General features: G+C 37.1%; 1 protein-coding gene across 1 annotated transcript; it reads right to left on the reverse strand.

The window, feature by feature from the left end:
• Positions 1–1,759: 1,759 nt before the first annotated feature.
• On the reverse strand, positions 1,760–25,342 carry rrbp1a (ribosome binding protein 1a). Its single transcript, XM_048205435.1, has 30 exons — positions 25,121–25,342; positions 22,798–23,578; positions 22,020–22,744; positions 18,773–18,927; positions 18,524–18,646; positions 17,048–17,200; positions 16,573–16,691; positions 16,083–16,236; positions 13,228–13,366; positions 12,789–12,940; positions 12,183–12,217; positions 11,800–11,875; positions 11,658–11,695; positions 11,471–11,552; positions 11,342–11,379; positions 11,162–11,237; positions 10,867–10,907; positions 10,672–10,759; positions 9,039–9,131; positions 7,547–7,639; positions 7,338–7,427; positions 7,166–7,258; positions 6,057–6,128; positions 3,985–4,080; positions 3,811–3,894; positions 3,588–3,668; positions 2,860–2,943; positions 2,686–2,781; positions 2,363–2,506; positions 1,760–2,275 (listed from the first exon to the last, which is right to left on the reverse strand). The coding sequence occupies exons 2-30, from the start codon at positions 23,559–23,561 to the stop codon at positions 2,237–2,239; spliced, it is 4,023 nt and encodes a 1,340-aa protein (XP_048061392.1). The 5' UTR covers positions 23,562–23,578; positions 25,121–25,342; the 3' UTR covers positions 1,760–2,236.
• Positions 25,343–25,426: the final 84 nt, after the last annotated feature.

Here is a 25,426-nt window from a genome sequence, read left to right on the forward strand (position 1 = left end):
TAAAATTTGAAATGGATCAGTCTTTTTTGATAAATGGTTTAATAAAAACATGGTGATTTGTTATCTTATTAATGTTTTATGAATATCCATCAATGTCCCGTTCCGTTTAAAGAATTTAACTCTGTTATAAAGGCGATTACTGATGGTTTAATATGTCTGATGACTTTCACAGTTATGTTTGGGAGGCGTTTCGCTTTTAAGTAAAGAATGTAATAATACATTTATTCGTCAACTTTCTCAATCTCGAAACTCAATTTCTCTAAAAGGGAGAAATTTTTTGGGGGTTCTAAAATAGATAACATTCAATGGAGGAAAACATGGTTATTACCATATAAATACTGTATAGATCAAATAAAGTGAAAGAAATGCATTTTAAAATTTTGCATAATATATACCCTTGTAATGCTTTTGTGTCGAAATTTTGTGATGTAGCCGATATATATGCACCTTCTGTAAAAAAAGAAAGTGAAGATATTTGTCATTTATTTTTCTCATGTAACATTTCATCACTTTTCTGGAAAGATTTGAGTTACACATTAATTTAACTGTAATTTACACATTAAGGATGTTGTTTGCTCTTTTGAAAACCAAAACAAATCTTTAGAATTTACTGTTAACTTTCTTATCCTTGTGGCAAAATTCTATTTTCACAAACAGGTTTCTTACGAAGATACCTACTTTTATAGATTTCTTATGTTAAGTAGAACATTTAATCAAATCACTAAGAGTAATTAATAACAAAAAATGTATTTCTTTTTTGAAGAGATATGATGAGATCTTTCATGTACCATGATTAATACTGTTTTTCTTTAAATCCTCTTTTCTTTATTTGTTCTGTTCCTGCCTTTCTCTGTTTTTAGCTATGTAAAAAAAAAAAAAGCTATGTAAATGCATCTTTCTCTTTTAACAGTCATTGTCAATATTTTTTCTTGACATTGGTTGTATTGTTGATACATTCTGTGTAATGTATGCAAAGTTGTATTTTATTAATGTCATCTTTGAATTGTTTGCAATAAAAAAAATTAAGTAAAAAAACCCCGAACCCACAACCGGAAGTAGTATATTTGGCACAGAAAAACTTTGGCCATGTTTAACATGAATGCAACTCTAACAGTGTAAATAAGTCAGAATGCATGAAATAGCATTGCACCCCTCCTTTAAAGCATGTTTATTGGGCATTTTGGGAGACAAGTGAACAGGGAAAGAAATTATATTTCAGTATTCCTATGAAATATTAGATAATATGAAAATCTTACCAATCACTACTCCCATTATTACACTTTTCTGATTACATGTTGCCCCAAGAACACATAATGTGCAAATTAGATGCAGTGCATAAAGAAAAAAGGGTATCAAATCATTCTTTTAAATCTTTCAGAACATAGTTGATAATCATCTTTATACCAAGTTTGGTATAAAAAAAAATCCTGAAACCTAAACATTTATTGGTCACAATCACATTGTTTTTGCCAATTCATGTCATATTGTTTTTTTTTTTTTTTTTTTTTTTTTTTTTTAAATTGAGTCCTGGTGTCCACTACTGAGGACATAGCATAACGTATGAATAAAATATAATTTTAATGTTATTTTTCCATTCATTTTTCCATTTAAACAATGTAACGACATGAAAAAATACTAAACTCACAAAACTTTCTGGTTCTCGGGAGGATAGTTTTAAAATGTTAAAAATGTTTATTCAAATTATTAAATTCTAAATCCAGACGCATCTATGCCGAAATGAACAGCCTTTTAGAAACACTGAAAGCCATATTGCTATTTATTTATTAATTATCAGACTTATACAGTGGTGTTGAAGCCAGCTACAGAGAAGGCATTCAAAATGCTGTACCCATGTACCATACAATTATGCATACTCATTCACTTACAAGTAATCAATTGCACTAGTTGATGTACGTGTAACGTACATACGGTTTCCCTTTTAACACTGACATCAGGAGGAGAGGTGCGAGAACACGTAGAATATATAAGGCAGTTGAGGAATCATTTCTGACATAGCCAGTAGGTTCAAGATGGAATGTAAAGTGAAAATAGTTCCAGCACATCTCCAAAATAAAATGTTTGCACGAGTTAGATTTCTCAGTCTTCATACAATTTCTCCCAAGACTATAGTACGACAAAAGAAAAAAAAAAAAAAAAAAAGGAAGAAAAAAAATTCCGGAATGCTTCATTTTGGTCATCTTAAGGCAATTTTTGGCAAAAGGTTTCATTTTCCACCTCAAACAGAAGTGCCTTGCTTCAGCTCTCCATCACCCTCCTGGAAATCGAAGCACATAAACGACATTAACATAGACATGCAGCTATTCGTGCTACTGCATAAACTTATTTTGTATGATGTTTTTACCTTGTCTTGCAATTGATCCTGCAGGGTTCTGACTTTCTCCTTCTCTTTGGCAAGTTGGTCCTGACTGTTTTTTAGCAGCTGCTGGAGTTTGGTGGCTGCCTGGCCCAAATCTTTGGTCATTTTTCGCTCCTTCTCTAGACACTCCTAAATCACCAAGTCACAAGCATTATTGTCATGTCAGCATTAAAGGTTACATTCAAAATTAAAGTACTAAATCGTTCCATTCTTGAGAGTGATGCGTCAAATTCTGGAGCTTGTGAACACATAAATAAAGAAAAAAAACCCCATCATACTGGTTATCAGCTGGTCAAAATGCAGAGTACCTTCAGCTGAACAACATCCCCCATGGCTGCAGTGTCTTCAGCTGACTTCATCTGTTCGAGATGGCTCTGAATCTGTCTTTTGAGGGCCTCCTGAGCCTAAAAAGGATGGAATAATGAGTTTAATGAATAATAGGCTTTTAGAAAGAAGAAACAAGGTCATGGACGCTGCTGTACCTGCTCCACTTCTGCAGAGAGCTGCTGGTTTAGAGCCTGTTCACCCTGCAGTTTTTCCAATGTCTGTTCCAGCTGAGTCTGGACCTGATCAAGCCAACAAAACAGTACCACATCAGTTAACCCATGAGAGCTACTGCGAAACCTTTCCATGCCAGCCAACACAAGAGTTGCATTAGTGCACACTGCATTCAAAAATGAGAGTGAAAACAAGCATAAAATCCTCGGAAAAACTGTAAGATCTTCAGAGAAGTGAGTTTCAAACGCAAAAGACAAATGTTAGTGGTTAAAAAGGTAAGTGTGAGAGAAAACCCAAGAGTGGAGATATTCAGAGGTGAAAACAGGCGCCTGGGTTAACAGAAGCTGCTGAAACAAAACACTGAAATATGAACGGTTAGAATTATGAGTAAAGCATCTCATTGGCAGCACTGGATAGGGAGAAAAAGATGTATATGGTATGTAAATATACCCTTCGGTATTGGGGAAATTATCCTCAAAAACCAAAAATAATAGATGGTCAAGTACTTTAAAAGAAATACGACCAAATTTGAGACACAGTAACACTGACTTTTTATAAATAATAACAGTACTATACAGACCGTCTCAAAACGTAGTCAGCAAACCATTTTTTGAAAGACTACTTCTGTCTGCATTGCTTCGCTTTGAGTACTGTAAAATCTATCTAATACTGCCAAGTGAGGTGCAGGGTGCCTTTTGCGTCGCACCCTAACCTGACACTCCTCCGCCTCAGGCTGCCCGTTCTCCGCCACTCCCTGAGCTCGCTTTGTCACGTCACTCAGTTGCTGCCTGACCTGGAAAATGAAAGCTGTCACTCAACAAAACCAACAGCTTTTTTTCTTTGGTGAAGCCTCGTGTTTGGCACAGGATTGTGGGTAAACAAAGAATAATGGGTGTAAACCCTTAGCAAATGTTTGGATTTCAAAGTAAACCAACCTGTGAAAGTTCCTCCCTCTGTGTCTGTGCCTCAATCATGGCCACACTCAGCTGTCTTTCAGATTCTGCTAAAATCTGCTTCAACTGAAAACAAACAAACAACCTGTTAACCTGGCTTTTGTATCTCATATTGTGTTTTAGTGAATAGGCCTTTAGGCAGGAGTGTGCGCTCACGTGCGTCATCTCTTCAGACTGACTCTGGCTGTCAGTGGAAGCTGACTGCAGCTGTTTCTCCAACTGGGCCTCAAGCAGCACAATTTTCTCCTCCAGCTGCACTCAGGGAAAGAACATGGAAAGATAAGGGTACAGAGTCAATGAGAAATATTGAGAGGTGTTATAAATGCAATTCATTTTATACACTTGGTTCAAACTACTAAAGTAGCATGAACCAAAACATCGGCTTGTTTCATGTTTAAATGCAGGGTACCTGCAGGGTTTTTATAATCAAATTTAAGGCTTTTTACCTGCACAAATATAATAATACCATATATCCGAACAGAACAAATCTCAATATCATGTAATCCTATCAGGACTTAATATGGCTTATCAAAATAGGCTAAGTTTTAAAGGGTTACCTCACCCAAAAATGAAAATAATGTCATTTATTATTCACCCTCATGTCGTTCTACACTCGTACACTCGTTCATCTTCGGAACACAAATTAAGATATTTTTGATGAAATCCAATGGCTTAGTGAGGCCTCTATTGCCAGCAATGTCACCGAACCTCTCAAGAGCCAGAAAAGTACTAAAGACAGTTCATTTGAGTACAGTAGTTATATCTTAATATTATAAAGCGACGAAAATACTTTTTGTGTGGCAAAAAAACCCACCCAAAATATCGACTTTTCAACTATATCTAGTGATGGCCGATCTTCAAAGCTTTACAAATCTTTTGTTTCAAATCAGTGATTCAGATCGCATATCAAACTGCTAAAATCACGTGACTTTGGCGCTCCGAACAACAAAAGATTCGTAAAGCTTTGAAGCAGTGTTTTGAAATCGGCCATCACTAGATATTGTTGAAAAGTCATTATTTTTTCCTTTTTTTTTGTGCACAAAAAGTATTCTTGTCGCTTTATAATATTGAGGTAGAACCACTGAACTCACATGAACTGTTTTAAATATGTTTTGAGTACCTTTCTGGATCTTGAGAGGTTCAGTAACATTGCTGGCAATTAATAGAGGCCTCACTGAACCGTCGGATTTCATCAAAAATATCTTAATTTGTGTTCTGAAGATGAACGAAGGTCTTACGGGTGTAGAACGACATGAGGGTGAATAATAAATGACATTATTTTCATTTTTGGGTGAACTAACCCTTTAAAATACTCATGATTTTTTACCCATGTGTATATATTTTGGTTTATGCACCAATATATTAATACATACAAATTAGTGACATTAGATTTTGCTAATACAATAATAATGAGCTTAAAGACAGACATAAAATATTTTTGTGCTAATACTAGTTCAATCTTTATGCTAAATGTGTTAAAAAAAAGTTCTTAGTCTTTGTATTAGACAGAGTGGCCCAAAGCTACAAGAGTTTGTTGAATTAATCGCCAGATTTAATTTGTGTAAGCAAAGTACAAATAATTAACAATTTTATGCATGATGCTAGACTATTAATTATATTTTGTCTACTGCTCATTCAAACAGATGAGAGAGATAAAATATGCAGTTACAACCATCTACAGCGTATTACAATGTAAACACCATAATGTAAACAATCACTGTGGTGTTCACTGATTGTGAAGTGCACTGAAGCCGCAAGCCTGTATGTGCAACAACGACACGATTTTACTTAGAAAAGTGCAGCGTTCACATTTAAATAAATCATAAAATTTGTAAGTTTAATAATCACGTTTTACATTTAATAGGCCTGTATTTCCATTCCGAAATTAAAGATCTCTTAAAATGATTAAAACTTAAAACTGTTTACCACTTAAGATATTAAAGACTTTATATGACTTCAAATTTGAACTGAATGTGACTCAGTTGAGTCCTATTATTAAATATTTAATACTTCATTAATGAAGATAACTATTGAAATAAATTCCTTTATCTGTATGTGTCATATATAAAGGAACTTGTCAGATATTTTAAACAGTGACAGGATATTTTCAGGTTACGGTTTATTTATACAGCCCGACACATTTTTCTCAAAATACATTTTTGTACAAAAGATCTCATCTTTTGTATTCCTACAGTACAAAAACTTATTTCCACTGGTGAAATCTATACCTGCTGGGTGCTCTGGTTTGCCGCTCTCAAGCTGTCTGTTGTCTCTTCTAATTCCTGCACCTTTTTGAGTGCCTATGAAAACACAAAATGACACATTGAAATTTCCACACACTCGCTGTCCTTTGGTGGTGGAATGATCATCCCACAGGAACAGTTTCTTCTCCGAAGCCATTTCCCTCTTGAACAGTTAAATGCCTTCTAAGTGCAATACTCCACTTGTCTGGCTATCACCAGACCAAGCTCAATTTAAAATTGAACATTGGTCTGGAGAGTCTGTATGCATTTTCTACTGCACAAGAGGCGTGATCAACAAGCATTATTCACGCAATTGGATAGTCCTTCAACCAATCAGATCAACGATCCGGGTGACGTACTTTGCAGAGCGACGCGAAAACTCCAGACAGGTTTAGTTTGTAGTATTGATCAGCGTTTTGCAGAAGCAGCAATGGCATCGAGCGAATTTTGCAGGTTGTGCAAAAAAAAAACCATGAAAGTGAGTGGTATTTACACCCACTCGAGTGATTTGTTTGCTAAACTAAAGAAGTCATACAGCATCGTCGAGAGGTTAAAAGGAATTGGATTGACGGTTGTGCTTGCCGTCGTTTCTCTATCGTCATCGTGTTATACCCGCCAATAGCGAGCAAGGTGGATAAGCCAGTCTGTGATTGGTTCCCGCAAAAGTGTAACAGAAGCAGTAGAAATGAATGTACGGGCGAAATCAAATCGCTGACAGATCAAGCTGGGTTTACCCAGTCTAATACTCCACTGTTGTGTGCAATATCTTCATAAATTCATTTATTCCTATTTATTCATAATATTATTCACAATACTGAAAACATGTTCATTTTCTGTAAATGTTTATTCCGACTAAACCTATTTGTGTTTATGTGTGTGTATTGGAAGACTCAATACCAAGGTAAATTCCTTGGTAAAGCTCTTTCTGAGAGCTTTACCAAGGAATTTCCATAAATAAAGTTATCCATAAATAAAGCTTGTCTGTGAAAACTTAAGAATCAAATATTAAAAATATTTTCTGTAATAGAATAAAACTCTTTTTCTCTGTCTGCAGAATTACTTTGTGTGTGTGTTAATACAGTGTATAGACCCACCATCTTAAGTTTGTCCTCTGACTCCATTATCTGGGTCCTCCACACCCTCTCCTCCTCCTCTACACTCTTCTGAAGTGTTTTCAGCATCCCCTCCTATAGAACAAGAGGGGAAAAAATCTGGCTTAATACCATTCCCATTAAGCAGAAACAAATTGTTAGTGTATAATCTTACCGTCTCAGCCAGTACGCTCCTGTACTGTTCACACTCAGACTGTAGTGTGCACTGACTCTCCTGGGCTGCCTGTAGTTTCCCCATTAACTCCTATATAATAAAAACAGCACTGTAATAACTACAAATATGCCTTACATGCCCACTAGGGGGCGGCAAAGAGCCACTTAAAGAAAGTAATAGCACAAGGCCAAAAATTGCAGCATTCTCACCTCCAGCTCTGTGCTTTGCTGGGATTCTTGGCTCTGTTGCTTTTGATTTAGCACCTCTTGTGCTTTCACAGCAAAGTCCTGCAGCCATTTGGTCTAAAGGAAAAGAATGAGAGACTCAGGATTAGCTAGCATTTAAGGATGTGAATAGAGAAGGTGATGGAAGATATGTATATCCATTTATTCATAAAGTGACTCCACTTAATGTGGTTATGACAAGTACAAGTACACTACCATTTGGGGTCACTAAGATATTTTGTAAGCAATTTGCATTTAATTGCTCAAAAGTGACAGTAAAGACAATTATGATATTACAAAAGATCATTTAAATAAATGCTGTTCTTTTTCAAACTTTCTATTTATCAAAGAATCCTGAAACAAAAATGTACCATGTTTTCCACAAAAGATATTAATCAGCAGTTAAAAACTAAGAAATAAGAAATATTTCTTGAGCACCAAATCAGCATATTAGAATGATTTCTGAAAAGTAATGAAGCTGAAAATTCAGCTGTCATCACAGGAATAAATTACATTTTAAAAGATATTAAAATAGAAACAGTTATTAATATTTCACTTATTCGTTTTTACTGTATTTGGATCAAATAAATGAAGCCTTGGTGAGCTTGCTTTCAACCCCAAACTTTTGTAGTGTACATATAGAGCAGAGCTTCCCAAGCTTCCTCCCCGCTCTGCACAGATTGTATGTCTCTTATCTAACACTCCTGATTCATGATCATCAGCTCATTAGAAGAGAGCTCAATGAACTTAGGCGTGTCCCGATTGACAGTGTCCCTACAAAATGTTCACTGCTCCCTACTCCCTGAGCACAGGATATCTTTTGAAGTTCACTTCATTTGATAAAATGCATTTATTCGGAACACCCTGCAGTGTTTCAAGTCATGCATATTAGAGGAGTTTTACAGTTTTATGCAATAATATAGCTACTTCTGTACATAAATATTAATTATAAATTACCATACTTTCATTTATAATACATCCATATAAATATTAATTATAAATTTCACCTAATCTATCTAATCTGTCCAATTCAAAAGCCCTAAACTCAGTGAGATAAATATACGTTGCAATGTTTAATATGAAAATAAACAATTTGGCAATATGTAATTTTTATCTTATTTAACCTGTAATCATTAAAGCTGACTTGTAACTGTAGTGTCTATTGCTCTTTACACCCACGGACAACCGCGTACAAACTCATCTGCTTCGGATTGGAAACTCCCTTAAGATGGCGAAATGCCCTTTTAAGTCCACTTTGTACCGCATGTGCGGTCAAATGGAACTCACCCCTCAACTGAGCGTGTCAGATAAGCGAGACATACAATGTGTAGAGCGGGGAGGCGCTGGAATTGGGAACCCCTGTTATAGAGGGACTGATGTTACATGTATTTGCATTTCCAAAACAAGCCAATATTACAAGTGAATCCAAAAACAAAACTGAGAAATGAAACCACAAGAAAACTGAAATCCTAGACACCTGTGCTGTCTCTATGTTGATGTGTGGGAAAAGAGAGTGAAGAACTTCTTTGGTCTCGGTCTGGAAAGATTTCAGCATGTCCTCCAAACTCTCCTGTAATTACATTATATGCTCAGAGACAACTGAACGCAATATTTACATTAAGAGCACAACATCCTCCTAAAGTTGACATTCTGTTTTATCTTCTGTTTTAGGTAAGAGCAGGGTTTGAAATTAACTTTTTCACTCACCAGCCAATTTGGCTACAACATTAAGTTACCAGCCATTCAGAACTTCTACTAACAAAAATAACAGAGAGAAACCAGATTATCAAAGTCACAGGTTAGATTTAAATATATTTATCCGATTCTGAATCATTGTACTGCTTTTAGCTGAACAGTCAATCACTTTTTGCAGATACCATTAAAATAAAATAAAATGTAATAAAAAAAAAATTCTTGGTGACTTCTCTTATGATTGCCATAAGTTTAACTGCACGCAGCAATGAAGACTCTAGGGACTTTTTTCCCAAAATTCTTGGATGTGGCATATATGAGAACGGGTTGGAAAAAGTGGGTTCTTAATTGTCTCCTAAGGCTCTGGCAGAGCGTCAACCGGTCGCACAGCAGGCGGGAAGCGCTGCGCCGTGGACATCTCACAGCAGGCTTAACGCACACGTCGTGTCATTCTGTACTCGCGTTCTCAAGTTCAAAACAGTGAATCTAATCACAATACAGGCAAAAGTTCACATCAAGAATGAATAAAGCGGCATCAATGAGTCCAAGTTAAGGTATTTGAAAAAACTGTGCAAACAGAAAAGGAAAGTGCAATGTATATTATTTCTATATACAATATGAAGCATATTTATTCAAGCCACAAACACAAACCCGTTAGTTAAAAATGCACTATACACAATCTCCTAGGGTGAAGTCAGCAAGTACATATATTTGTCCTAAATCGTTGTATTTTAATGGAAAACTATGCAAGTGACTCTGTGGTCTTAGTTTGGGCACCGCCAGCATGCATACGGTCATATAAAACAATGTGATCAAATTTTAAAGATGTGGCGCTGCACTGCATTTCTCTTTACATGTTGTTTTGCGAATGTTTGAGGCTCCTTTTTTAAAGGAAGGGCTCTGATAGCGATGCCATGCAAAGTGTTAGAACATAATTTATTAATCAGTCATAACCCACCAAATTGGCTAGTGTGTTGATATGCGTTACCAACCACAGTGGATTTTCCCCTGAATTTGGCAGGTGGTAATTTCAAACCCTGGGAAAGAGCTGAGACTTTTTGCACGACTAAACACTGACTAAACCAAAAGGAACTTTAAAATAGTTAAATAATATGAAAGAAATGATTTGAGGTTACTTTTAAACTAAAAACTGTGAGTAAAATCATAATAATTCCTTGATCAGTGTCACTATTTTCAGTACCAGTAGTACCGATCACATTTTACACACACAGAAAGACCTATATATGGTATTTTTTGTCAACACTCCTGAAACGGAAATGCAAGAGCACTGCAACAATTTACTTTATACAGCAAGGCCATATACCCAGCTGACATGATGAGATGTGTGCCTACGCATATTTCTGTGAATCACTGCGTACATGCAAGATGACACATCCACAATTGTCTCAGCTACTTACGTAACTCTTGCCTTGTGACTGATTTAGTTCCTTGAGCTGCTGCACTTCCTGTTGTAGTGATGTCACTAGGCTCTCTTTTACAGATACACTGAAAAACATAATAAAAAAACCACTCAACATGTGGAGGAATAAACTTTACATATTAATATGGGTGGCTGACAGGAACATAAACATGCAATAGTATTGAATATGTACCTTTTATGTAATGACTCCAGTTTGGCTGTGCTGTCTGCCAGCTGTAAATGAAGAGTGTGTTTATAGAAACAGTTCAAAACACTTTTTTAAAAAGGGGACCTATTATGCCCCTTTTCAAAGTCTTGATTTAGTATTTGGGTCTTTTTATTTTATTTTATTTTTTACATTGTTGCAGCACCTATAAGTTGCAAATGTAAAAAAAGCATAATAGGTCCCCTTTAAACTTATAAATTATACACTTCAGCTTTACAAGTCAAACATACTAACAGAATAAAAACAGCAAAGTCTCACTTACTTTAGTGTTGTACTGTTCTTTACACTGCCTCATCTCTTCTTCAAACGAAACCACCTGAGACTCCTTTTCTTTCAAACTAAAAGAACAGGAAAAAAAACAAAAAACACATGACATTACTTAATAACAGAATGTGAAAAATATGAATTTGAAGCCGTTACTTGAATCACAACTGACACATACCTGTTTTGTAGCTTTTCCAGCATTTCTGTGTTTTCAAGCTGGGAATAATTAAAAGAAAAATGGCATTAATGGTTAAGTCTGAATTTAATTGTTGTTTGAGGTTTGCAAGTTTGAATATGATAAACTTACTGTGTTGAGGTCTGAACTTTTTTCTTTAACCTGTTGTAGTTCTCCCTGAAGAGTTGCTATTTGCTCATCCTTTTCTTTTATACTTAAATTCAAATGAAGAGATCAAATAAACAGATTAAAATCATTCAAATCAACAAAGCACTACTGGACTGCACTAGTGAAGCAGCAGAAAACATCCTCATTGTACCTGTGCTGCAATTGCTGCATCTCTGTTGTGTTATCCACCTGAAGAAGACGTGATTGGTTCAAAAAAGGTAGTACAATAAACAAAAATTTAAAAAACATGCATTACACACATTAAAAGTCAAATTTACTAAAGAAACTGGTACCTGATTGGCAATGGTGTTTTTGAGTTGGATCAGCTCTTCTTCAAGAGTTGAAACTCTACTTTCTTTCTCCTTCAAGCTAGAGAATAAACAGCTAATGTGAATTTCATTATAAACAACTGTTGAGGGGGCAAAATTGCTTCAAATTTATTAACGTACTAAAATTTTGTGATGTTTATGCTAAATATAAGAAAATGTCAATTTAAAAAACCTCAATGCACTGTCATCTGAAAATAAGTTTTATGTTACGCAATTTTGCATCTCAAGTAAATGTCCTGTTTCAAGTTAAAGCCCTGTTTTAAGCATATACAGATATTTTCATTGGAAAACAAGGCAAAAACAATGATTAAATAAATTACGCAGCATACACAGATGGTAAATCTCACCTGCTCTTTGCTTGCTCCAGTTCAGCTATCAAAACCTGTAATGATGATAAATGCAAATGCTTATGAAATTACTGCTCCACCATATAATATATAATCATTCATATGTATCTCTGCTTGTTGAATTTCCCATTTGTAAGTTGCTTTAGATCAGGGGTGAAACTCAGTCCTGGAGGGCGACTGTCCTGCAGAGTTTAGCTCCAACTTGCCTCAACACACCTGCCTGAAAGTTTCAAGTATGCTTACTTGATTAGCTGTTCAAGTGTGTTTGACTGGCGTTGGAGCTAAACTTTGCAGGACAGTGGCCCTCCAAGAGCAGGACTGGACACAGCTGCTTTAGATAAAAGCATCTGCTAAATTTATAAATGTAATGTAATTGAAAAAGTATAGACTGAAATGGATGAACAGTTACTATTAGGGATGTCAAAACTAGCGAGTTAACATGTAAATAACTAAATGTTTAACACACTTTTACCAATTTATTCAATCTGACATCTACAAATCATTTTATGAGACTTTTATATAAGGTTGAATTATTGATTAACACAGAATACATTATTATACAGGGGCACAGATAAATGTATTGGGACATGGAAAGTGGAGTGTCACCTCTGAAATGTGGTTTTGTTCTTTGTTCTGGCTTGCCTCCAGTTGCTGCTCTCTCTCTGCCTGTATCTGTTTCAGCTGGCTCTGCAGACTCTCCAACCGTTCGGACCGTTCTTTCAATTCCGCCTCCACACTGGCCACACGAGCTTGAGCATCTGAAACAGTGCAGTTAGGAAAAGAAACCTTATTTCTTATTATTGATTCATAACATAGCTGATGTTTTTGTCCAAAGCAACATACAGTACACAAGCAACCTGAGGTTAAGTGTTTTGTTCAAGGGCACATTGGTGATACTACAAGTATCACACCTTGCAGGATTTGAAGCCCACATAGAACTATCATCTTGCTTTTTCAGTTATACAGAAATGTTTTTGAAACAGTCTGTATCCATTTTGTGGTTCTACAATGTGCTTCCTGCTTAAGAACAAAAGTGGGTGCTGACCTGCTAGAGCAGTGGTGTCTTTCTGAGCTTGTTCAAGTTGTGTCTGAAGGCTATTTCTGCTGCTCTGGGTCTGTCTGAGCTCCTCACTCACTTCCTCCAGACGCTTCTGGAGGGCCTGTTCGCTGCTCACCCAGTTCGCCTGCAGGGGATAAACCATGATAACACAGAAAACAAGTCAAGTTTGATCGCTCAACTCTGCTGAAATCAGTCAAAGCAGGTTTGATCATGTTAGTCATATATATTCATATCTGCCCTCTTATGAAGCATTACAGAATGGAGTATAACCACCTACATTTTTTAAATCCCACTAACTGGATCCACAAAAATGTCAATAACAAAACATCAAACCAAGTGCATCTGCAAACAAATGATGCAAACCTTTCTTATAATAAGAAATAGTATCATTAAATCCAGTCTTCAGTGTCACATGATCCTTCAGAAATCATTCTAATATACTGATTTATTACAAATGTTGTGCTGCTTAATTTTTTTTATAACGTGATGCTTTTTTTTTTTTTTTTCAGGATTCTTTGATGAATAAAAAGTTAAAAAAGAGAAGCATTTATTTAAATTAAATCTTTTGTAACAATATACACTACTGTTCAAAAGTTTGGGGTCAGTATTTTTTTCTTTCTTTCTTTCTTTCTTTTTGGAAGAAATTAATACTTTTTTTCAGCAAGGATGTGTTAAATTGATAAAAAGTGATAGTAAAAATTTATATTGTTAGAAGATATTTCTATTTTGTATAAATGCTGTTCTCTTTTGACTATTTATTCATCAATGAATCCTGAAAAAAGCATCACAGTTTCCAACAAATTTTAAGCAACACAACTGTTTCTAACTTTGATAAAACTGAGTATCAAATCAGCATATTAGAATTATTTCTGAAGGATCATGTGACAAAAGACTGGAGTAATGGCTGATGAAAATTCAGCTTTGCATTACAGAAAAAAAAAAAAAAATTTTTTAAAGTATATTAAAATAGAAAACCATTATTTTAAAATTGTAATAATATTTCACAATATTACTGTTTTTTCTGTATTTTTGATCAAATAAATGCAGGCTTGAGGAGCATAAGAGACTTCTTTCAAAAACATTAAAAATAGTAATGTTTCCAAACATTATAATTTTATATTTTTTTATATAATTAATGTGTGATATGTTTCCTCAATGCAAAACTTTCATTTTACGGTTATATCCTTATCTGTAAATATTACAAATTCACACGAGTATTTCCATTTTGCATGAAGGCTCATCCTGACAGTCTGCGTTAAACTTCAGACTTTACTGAATGAGTGCTGACACATGCATGCGCATCAAACAGACGGGATACCGCATTCAAATAGGGAAAGAATTAATATTCAGCGCAAAAATATTTATTTTGCTGAAATAGCTGTTGTTGGAAGTTACATTTTTTTTAAAAGTCAACATGTAAGTATTTTATGAGTGTGGTAACTGTAAAGGGATAACATTGTGTAATTGAATATAAATGTAAGCTGTTTCTTGCATTTACAGGATAAAGAAATGACAATAACAGTTTACTGTGTCTAGAATAAATGTATGTGAGTAACTTATCTGTTAACACAGAGTTTATTTTTCTTTATTATCACCTTCATTTTTAATGTAGGGATTTAAACAGTCATTTTGCTCTATAGTTCTTTTGCATGTAGCATAGATACAGGCAGCCTATATTCACTATATGTTTTCATAGCAGTTGGTACGTTTGTTTGAAGGACAGCATTGGGCAGGATTGTGTTTTGTCAATAAAATTTTAAAACTTTAAAAAAAAAATCCCGATCAATCGAATAAATAATCTGATAATTATTGACTTTATTAACTAATTGATTATCAAAATAATCAGTTGCAGCCCTTTACATATAATGCAATTTGATATTTTGATATATTATGATAAAAGCATTAATTTAGTTCTAAGAGTGGCTTAGGTGTCCAATTACAGTTTGGAGCCACTGTACATTAACTTCATTTTAGGTCCTGATGTTCATTTAAACAAATTTCTAACCAGGAGGGACTATGCAAGCTTAACAATGGGAACATTGATTCTCTCTGGATTGTACTGAGATTTTATCACAACCTTACAGTTTCAGTCATTGCAAGCTCTACACAAACACTTCAATTTAGATGACAGACTCACTCTCCAGACATTACCCATGTCTCTCTCATGCCAGTACATCATCTAGATTCTCAAAATGAGCTTAGGAAACACTTCAACAAAAGGCTGCTTTTTATCCAGCGGCCTTTGATTTGTAGCAGTGGATTAGTGAAGAAACGCAGTTTGTTCTCAAAGCTAAAGTCGTTTTATCTGTGCTTCCAGTATGGATAATCAGATACTTCTGTCTGAAACTGTACTGCTTAGACAGGCTCACATTCCAGATTGCTCAAAGAAGCGCTTCCCTGTAGCTCGGGCCATGTTCCAACCCACGGAGCACTGCTGAGCAATCAAACTGGCAATCAAATGTTCTGCCAGCATGTGAACAATCCCATTAGTAGAGGCACCAGCACTAGGGGGGTCAAAGTCTGAGCTTTACCAGCAAGCCTAATCAAGCTTCTTTAATACACACACAGATTACAAGAAACTAAGCTTGCCTACTGTACCTGCAAATGTGCAAGGCTAAACAGCACAGCAAGTGGTAACAGAATGCTCTAATGAGGCTGGGGCTCATGCTGGGAGATGTTTTATAAGAATTAGGGCGGCATTTTGAAATCTTTCATAAGAGGCACTACTTGGGCCCTGGTTGTTCAGCTCTTTGGTACAAAACTAACTACAATTCAGCAAACTAAACGAACGATTGGTGTCTGTGGTGCACAGAATGGTTTAAGAAGGGTGGGCTTCTGACCTGCAGCTGGGTTAGTTGTTTCTCAGCTGTGGCAGCTTTAGATTCCAGATTTTTCCTGAGCTGTTCTTCAGTCTGCAAGGCCTCATTCTTCTCCGCCAGGTCCTTATTCAGTCGAATGCAGTCCTGATGCAGTTTGGCCAGTTCAGCATTTTGTCTGATGGACCCAAAAAATTTAATTAAATACAGAGGGGGACAGTGCACTCCAGTGTAGTATTAAAAGTAAACATGAAACTCTATTCGCACCACATTTTGCTATTGTAATCTGACATACAGCAAAGTGAAAATCTATCAGGTATCCATCAAAATGTATGTTGCATATGAGAACGGTGCCAGGGACTTGAAGGGATATAAAAAAAATAAATAAATAAATGTCATTGGCCATCAAGGTGTGGTCTCTGATATTAAACAATATTTGTCACTAACTATTGTGAAAAAGATCAATTAGGCAAGCAAGACATTTTTGGGTTTGGCAGGAGTTATAGGTTCATACTTGCTCTCCATCTGACTGGTGGCTTGGTTAAGCGCATCTCTGAGGATGGAGTTCTCTTGCTGTAGACGGGCAAGCTGAGCATTAGGGCCTTTCTCCAGCTGGTCCTGGAGAGCCAAGATCTGAGAACGAACAGAAATTGCTTAGGCATGTCATGTAAGCATTAGGGCTTCCAAATCTCACTAATGCGATTCATTAAAAGCATCTAATCCTGTTAAATTTAATACATTTACCTAATTTAACATTACAACTAATGTTAATGACAAAACCACCATCGCTGGTACAATCTACTACAAAAAATAATTTAAAAAAATGATTAAGTCATCATGTTAATTACCCAAATTACAATGCAATGATTACTTTCAATTACTGTCCCACTAAATAAATATTTTGTCTGATGTAACTGTAATTTCATAACTTTTCAGAGCGTCTCACTACCATGCAGGTGTACAGTAAAGAATCTGTGCTGAATTCTCACTTTGGCATTAAGCTGCTGAGCCTCAGCGAGGTGGTCTTGATAACTGGCCTGCATACGTGCTTGCAGGGCGATAATGTCCTGCTCTCGCTTGCTCAGCTGAGAGCTCAGCCTGGTCTCTACAGACGCTACCTTTGACTTCTCCACAGACAGCTCCTACACACAAACAAACCAAACACAGGTCATGATCTGGCGAAAAAATAGGCCATCACAATACTTGTGGCTTCTTGTTCAAGGGCTGTATAGTGGTTGAACATCTGAGCTAGGGTATCATGGTTTCCACAAAAATATTAAAGGAGGGGTATCACACACAGTTTTTGCCAATCTCATGTTAATCTTGAGTACCTATAGAGTAGTAGTGCATCCTTCATATCTCCAAAAAGTCTTTAGTTTTATCATATTTATAAAAGATACATACGCTGTACCGAATCTTTCCGAAAACAGCCGAGCGCCTGGAGGCGTGCCGTGTGAGCGGAGCTTAAGAATGACGAGCAAGAGCAGCTTTTGCGTAGAGATCGTCTGCAAGCTATCAATGGTCAGCTAAACAAATGTATTTAAACAAACAAAATACACTATCGCATTATCCCTGGATAACTTTTGAATCACTGTAAGGAATATAGCGTATAGTTAATGATGAATAATGAATTTATGATTTCACTACGTTCGTGTTGTTTAGATTATATGACACAAGACACAAGAAGTGCTCACAATACAAAATGAAATGAAATGAAAGGATAGGTAATGAACCGATGGGATTTTTTTTTTAAGATAGGGCTGCACAACGATTAATCGCGATTAATCATTTGCAAAATAAAAGTCTGTTTATGTAATAAATGTGTGTTATGTGTATAATAATTATGTATATATAAATACATACACATAAATGTATAAATTTAAGAAATATATGCATGTATAAATACATATTTTTAAATATATTTTATATTATATATAAATATAAATATTTTATATATAAATATAACATTTTTCTTAAATATACATATATGTGTGTGTGTGTGTGTATTTATATATACATAATTATTGTACACAGAACACACACATTTATTACATAAACACAGACTTTTATTTTGCAAACAATTAATCGCAATTAATCGTTGTGCAGCCCTATTTTAACATAAGGTTAAGTGCTCACGAAAGAAATTATTTTTCAGCTGTATTTTGAATACTGCCAGGGATTCTGCATTCCGGATGAAGGCAGGAAGATCGTTCCACCAGCATGGAGCAGTGAATGAAAACATTAAAAAATCTTGCTGACCCCATATTTTTGAATGGTATCCTAGGTTCAAACCTTGCAACGATCAACATCAGACTAAAGCAAAACATTTAATCAAAGGACTGTCCAATTTTCACCTAATAGAGTCTATAATAATAGAGTACTTATAATGTTTGATGCGTATGCACATGTCAAACTTTTAAATTTTTTTTTTTTTTTTTTACTGGACTGTGTGTTTCAGGCCTCACTTTAGTCAAATCCCTCAGTCGACTTTTAGCAGCTGCTGAGTCCTCCTGCTCAGCTGCCAGCTGCTTGTCTCGTTCCTCCAGCTGTTTCTTCAGCACAACCACCGGATCACCCTTCTGTGTGGCCTATAAACATGCACAAAACACTGTTTAAACATACTCCCTGCTTGAGTTTTAATAAAGTGATGGGTATAAGAATACTCATTTAAAAACATAAGACATAAAAAAAAAACTTTAGGAAATTGGCCTTACCTTGTGCCATGTGTCTTGAATAATGCCAGTCTTATCAGACAGAATCTCAATGAGCTGCTGGGCCTCTCCTTCGCTGAACACCATACTCCTCACTGTGGAAAGCAAAGCCTTGTAGGGAAGGTACAGTGGACTGTCTGCGGGGTCTGCAGCCACCGCTAGAAAGAAAGAAAAACAGATAATTTATTAAAGGTTTTGCATGAGTAAGAGAGAAAAAGAGAGATACAAATCACAGAGATAACTGCCATCCACTGAGAAGATAGAGTTGCCCTCTTTTGGAATGCTAGTATGTTGTTTTGACACCAAATCAGAAAGCTAGATCAGTGGCAGATCAGTCTCTGGTCGCAGCAGGGTGTCTACTAAACTCCTCGTGTTTAAGAGCGAATTCGCCAACCCATTTATTACACTCCTAAACACCCACAGCATGATCAGCATCCAATCAGTGTGTTCCTTCTAGTTCAGATCAGCACAGTAATGAAAACAGAACAGACAGTGCAGCTTTAAGGGAATGACATGTACAATACAGTTAACTGGACTCGTACAGTGGTGTGTGTATGCGCTATCATGTTCTTTATTGACTCACTGTGTTATTTAGACAGTGCCAGCATGGCATGATTGCAGTGTGGCACCAGGGTGAGATGGCACCCAGGACTGGCGATAAACTCCTATTGTCCAGTCACTAAAGGCCTTTGTGTGCTCCTCTAATGGAGCAGCTGAGGCAAAAGTATTGTTTGAACAGGGCCAAGAGGGCTGAGCTTCGTAGAGAGGAGTGGAATTCTGAGTGCATTTGGAAACCCACCTGCGCGCTGCCGCAAATCTCTCTGCGTTTTCCCATGGTCAAAGCAGTGCGATACCTCATGACAACTGAGGGGAAATACTTATGCGGACTGACTCTTTGTGTATGTGTGAAGGAAGGTGTTCAAAAGAGTTTGAGAAAGAACGTTACATCACAGTATTTATAAAAAATTTATTTTATATTTTTCATTTTCCTTAAAGTTTGTTATTTTATTGTGTGTTTGACGTGTTTATTAGGTTTTTTTAGATATGTCCATTTTGTTTATTTTTTAGTTTTAGTAATTTTAGTACTTCAACTTAAATTAAAACAATAGAAATGCTGTTTCGCAACTAACTGAAATATGTTTAAATTTTAACAATATGAAGTTTTGCACATCTGTGCAAAATAGAGACATAAAGTAAAGCCAAATTTATGCATAACAGCATGAGAATCAAGGACATGGTCAGAATATGAAACCATTTTTAAATGAAACTCACACTAATCGCATGCGTCTAAGAGTCTGTGAACTAGCGCACACGTGCATGAAATCCAGCACATGTGCAGAAGAATGCAGCTCACAGCCTCCATTCCCCTGTGAGTAGCACTTCAGACATAAACCCACTCTGAGCTCTCTGCAACCAATCAGAGCCAACATCAGCAAATAAGGACTAGTGCTATTCCAACACCCCGCCCACAAAGGAAATAGAGCACATCAGTGCTATTTGTCAGAAGAGAAAACCCAGACGGTACTCTGAATTAGATGAATGACATTAGGAAGTAACACGCATATAAACTCATGAGTCAGCCACTTCACATACACCATATATTCAGGTTTTCCAAGCTCGGCTCGGAGGTTTATTACACGTAGATGTCATCTCTGTGGTCTAGCCAAAACAGTTTTATCTCTGTGTATTTAAATGGGTCTAGCAAACCAATCAGAAGTATCCTGTTATTGCATACTGAAGCCAAACTTCCTTTAAGACATACCTGGGTCCTACTGGCTTTTTTCATTTTCTCTGTCTAATATCAGCATCTACTGAGGAGCATGCACATTAATAGTTTGTCTTGGATAAGACAAATATAAATAAATGACAGATTATTAGAGGTTAAACAGTTCGTAGTTGATCCATACGAACCAGGCCCCACAGTTCGGCACACATGTGATTCATGGATTAATTGCGAGTTTAACTACCATAGAGGAAAAGTTTATAATTCGCACATTTTGTCTTGCCATTCAATAGGTTTTAAACCATTCCAGCACTAGAAGAGGCAAAAGAGGATTTAATTCGGTACTCACGCACTGTTATCGGTGCGCACACAGAGACAGGCGTGTTTCAAATAGTGCACAAACTCTGAACTGATTACTCTATGATGTCTCCTTGTACTTGGATGGACACATACACACACACAAATAAGTCAAAATAAATACCCATCTCGGCAAGTAAAACACAGTCGGTTATGCCTTAAGTCAAAGTAAACAGTTGAGAAAGAAATTGGATGTGTATCATTATATTAGATCCGTGTGCATTAGGTCTTAAAGAGACAGCAGCCCATAAATACCTGCTGTTGTCTATGTCATTAAAGATTAATCTATATTAAAGGATTAGTTCACTTTCAAATAAAAATGTCCTGATAAATTACTCACCCCCATGTTATCCAAGATGTCCATGTCCTTCTTTCTTCAGTGGAAAAGAAATTAAGTTTTTTGATGAAAACATTCCGGGGGAAAAAAATTAAATGTATATGCTTTATAAACATATATAAAATAAAACATATATATAAAACTGGCGCCACGTATAGCATAGTTTTTGAAGAATATGGAAAGCGGTCTGGCGGAAGCACTTGCTTCATTTGTGTTTATAAAGCATATACATTTTTTTTTTTTTTTTTTTAGAAAATGACAGATCGTTTTGCTACACAAGACCCTTATCCCTCGTATGGTATCGTTTAAAGGCATTTGAAGCTGCACAAACTCTAATTTTGACCTTCAACTGTTTGGGGACAACTGAAGTCCATTATAAGGAGAATAATCCTGGAATGTTTTCATCAAAAACCTTAATTTTCTTTTTCTTAATTTCTTTTCATCTTGGATGACATGGGGGTGAGTATATTATCAGGAATTTTTTATTTGAAAGTGGACTAATCCTCTAAATTTACACAGTGAACACTATAGTGTTATTTTACATTTAATTATTACATTTTTGTACCTGAAATGAATACTACTACTAAATTGTAACTTTGTTATATGCAATCAGTATATTTGTATTTTTATCAATTAAAAAGACAATGAATCATTCGTCAAATAATCATTAGCATCCCTAATGCTAATTAAGTGAAATGTCTTATAATATTAACAAATTTAGGTTTCAACAGGAACCAGGAGGGGGCAACCTCCTCCACTTCCATCAGGTCTGTGTGTCCTGCCTAGCAATTATCTGACCGCTTAATTGTGGTTTTGTGGAGATAACAGCATACCTGGCTCTGCTTTCTTCTTGGATCCTGCTTTCTTCTTGGGTGGAGCATCCTGTTTGGTCTCCTCTGCTTTGGCCGGCAAAGCAGTCGCTGGGGCAGCTTTTGGAGTGCCCACTGGAGGCACTGCCATAACAGGAACCTTTTTGGTAACCATCTCCAATGGAGCCACTGATTTGGACTGAACCTCAGCAGAAGCAGACTCTGCTTTGACTCTCTTCTTCCTCTTATCCTTAGGAGATGGGGCAGGTGGGGCATCTTCAGGAGTAGGATGGGATGCAGCAAGGGTAGCACCTGTAGCAGCCTTTTGGGAAGGGGCCGGGGCAGGTGGACTGGATTTTCGTTCAGGTGGAGAGGATTTCTGGGCTGGGGCGGGTGGAGCAGCATTCTGGGCTGGGGCTGGTGAAGAGGATTTCTGGGCCAGAGAATTTGAAGCAGACTTCTGGGATGGTGCAGGTAGAGTAGATTTCTGAGCTGGAGCATTTGGTACAGCCTTTTGGGCTTGTGCAGATTTTTGTGTGGGGGCAGGTGGGGCAGCTTTCTGGGCAGGGGTGGATGGAGCAGCCTTCTGGGCTGAAGCATTTGAAGCAGACTTCTGTGCAGGGGCAGCTGGAATGGTCTTTTGGGCTGGGGCAGGTGAAGTAGATTTCTGGGTAGGTGGAGGTGAAGTGGATTTCTGGGCAGGAGGAGCTGAAGAGGATTTTTGGGCAGGAGGAGCTTGAGAGGATTTTGGGCAGGAGGAGCTTGAGAGGATTTCTGGGCAGGAGGAGCTGGAGAGGGTTTCTGGGCAGGAGGAGCTGGAGAGGGTTTCTGGGCAGGAGGAGCTGGAGAGGGTTTCTGGGCAGGAGGAGCTGGAGAGGGTTTCTGGGCAGGAGGAGCTGGAGAGGGTTTCTGGGCAGGAGGAGCTGGAGAGGATTTCTGAGCAGGAGGAGCTGGAGTGGATTTCTGGGCAGGAGGAGCTGGAGAGGATTTCTGAGCAGGAGGAGCTGGAGTGGATTTCTGGGCAGGAGGAGCTGGAGTGGATTTCTGAGCAGGAGGAGCTGGAGCAGACTTTTGGGTTTGAGGAGATGGAGCAGACTTTTGGGTAGGTGAAGCAGATTTCTGGGCCGGGGCAGGTGGAGCTGACTTCTTGGCCGGGGCAGGTGGAGTGGTCTTTTGAGAAAGGGTGGGCTGGGGGGACTGAGCTGGGGCATCTTGTTTAGGTGCTGGTGCAACAGCTTGTTCGGGGGCTGGAGGATTTAGTGGACTGGGCTCGGCCGGTACTTCTGTAACCTCAGGGGTGGCCTCTGACTCCAGGAGCTTCCCATTGGGCTTATCATCCTTTTTCTTACCACGATTTTTCTTCTCAGCTGCCTTGTCCTTTTTCTTTTTGTCGGATCGTTGACTGGATTGGGTCTTCCCTTGCTCCTTCCGCTGCTTGGCTATAGCTTCTTCGTACGACGTCTCCTTCATGGAAAAAGTTGAGACTAGAGCAATCCCAATAGCTGAGAACACCATGAAGCCACCAAACACCATAATTCCAAGGGTCTGAGGATCGTAGATGTCCATGACTGCTAGTGGCCTTTCTATAAAAATAAAAAAAAAGGTGAGGTTTATGGCATTTTTATATCAATAATATCATGTTTTATATATTCAATTAAAGTTCCACATAAAGGCTTAACACAAGAGTGGCACCTTAAACAATGACAATGTCCCAGTAAAGTTGGGCTATCTTACCTTAAGCATCCAGTTTATTCATCTGGAAAGAAGGCCCATGCAACTAAAAAACTACAGAAACTACAGTTTCTACAGAAACTTGTGAGTAGGAAAAGATGCCCAAACATGCTACCCTCAGCTTCTATAATAAAATATGAACAAAAGCTTGTACCATTCAGTAGGCCCTATGCAAACAATGCATTCAGTAGTAGAAGATCTTGCAACCAAAAATGATTTTCAACGGAAACTTGTGAGAAGGAAAATACACGTGCTACCCTCAACTTCTACTATAAACTTTGAAGAAGAAGCTTCTTCTATACAATATGCAAACACTGCACTTGGTAGAAGACTGAATTATGCAGAGTTTTCCATTCCACCATGTGCTGCCTTCTGCCAAAGCAAATTTCTATACTCTGCTGCTTCCATGGGATTCTTGCCATACCAACCTCACACTTCAAATGTGCACCAAAGCAGAATGCATGGCAAAAAAAAAAGATAGAAAAAAGAAAGAAAGAAAAAAATCCTCCATATTCCAGAAGCAAGAACAATCTAGAGCTCCTTCAGGGCACAATAAATACAATAAAGAGGTTTAGTGGCCATCTGTAACTTGTATGTAGGAATGCTAAATTTCTGGGGAATTTTTTTTTTTTCACATAAACTGCTCGTTTATATTTCGCATATCCCTTGACTATATATATATGTATACACATACATACACAGGAGATTTTAATCAATATTCGATCAAATAAACATGCATTATGCTAATACCGTGACATCCTACTAAAAGTAAACTGGGCCAATGGGAAATTATGAGGGCCACCTTTACGTTGACTTATCTTTTATCTAATATAAAGTTGTTATAAGAAATGAAACTGAGGGGGAAACTCAACATTTTGCTACGAAACTGAATGAAAAGGCTGATAAATGTTAGATGCAACAGTGTTTGTACTACATACTCGCTTTTGGCATCTATTCAAAAGATAGCTGTTGAATGAATGTACAATAAGAAATCAAGGGTGAGAGTTTCTGCTCTCAACAGCTGTACTTTTCTCCCCATGAGACAATGAACAACCAGAATTATATTGTAAACAGTTTTCGGATAATTCTTACATACATTAAAGCATAAAAGTGTTATTTAATGGACAGTTTTCTTTGCTAGCTCACAAAGGAAAAGCTGATATTAACTGTCTGCCAACAACGGAGCATCATCCAAATCAAAATCTGAAACCACTTATTATAGTCATGCCAATCGCTTCGTAGCTACAATAAGATGTCTTTTACACACCTGAGTTACGAGTTAGTTACAGAGGAGAGTAAATAAATGGGAGAGATCAAAGTTTACGTCTAATTGCTACTGAAAATCTTTTTAGCTTTTAATGAATAACGCCATAACAAAAGCTTTTAAATCTCACCTTTTCTCGCGGCAGATTTCCGTTGGATGAATAACTTCAGGAAGAGTTTTAACAGAAGTGATTATCTCGAACCTAAGTGCCTTATCACGCCAGCAAAAAAAATAAAACAAAAAACAAAAAAAATCTTATTCCCAGCTTGAGGAGTCAGTCGATGTCTGTGTGGAGTCGTGGCACTTTCTCGCGCTGGCATTACGCCGGTCAGTGGCCCACATTCCGTCCATCCAGGAGACAGCTGATTGGCTAGAGTAGTGTCAGTCAAACAGTAGCAAACCAATAGAATTTTGTTATCGTAAAAGAAGGCTGGTC

Source organism: Megalobrama amblycephala, linkage group LG10, assembly GCF_018812025.1.
Source record: "Megalobrama amblycephala isolate DHTTF-2021 linkage group LG10, ASM1881202v1, whole genome shotgun sequence".
Taxonomy (NCBI): domain Eukaryota; kingdom Metazoa; phylum Chordata; class Actinopteri; order Cypriniformes; family Xenocyprididae; genus Megalobrama; species Megalobrama amblycephala.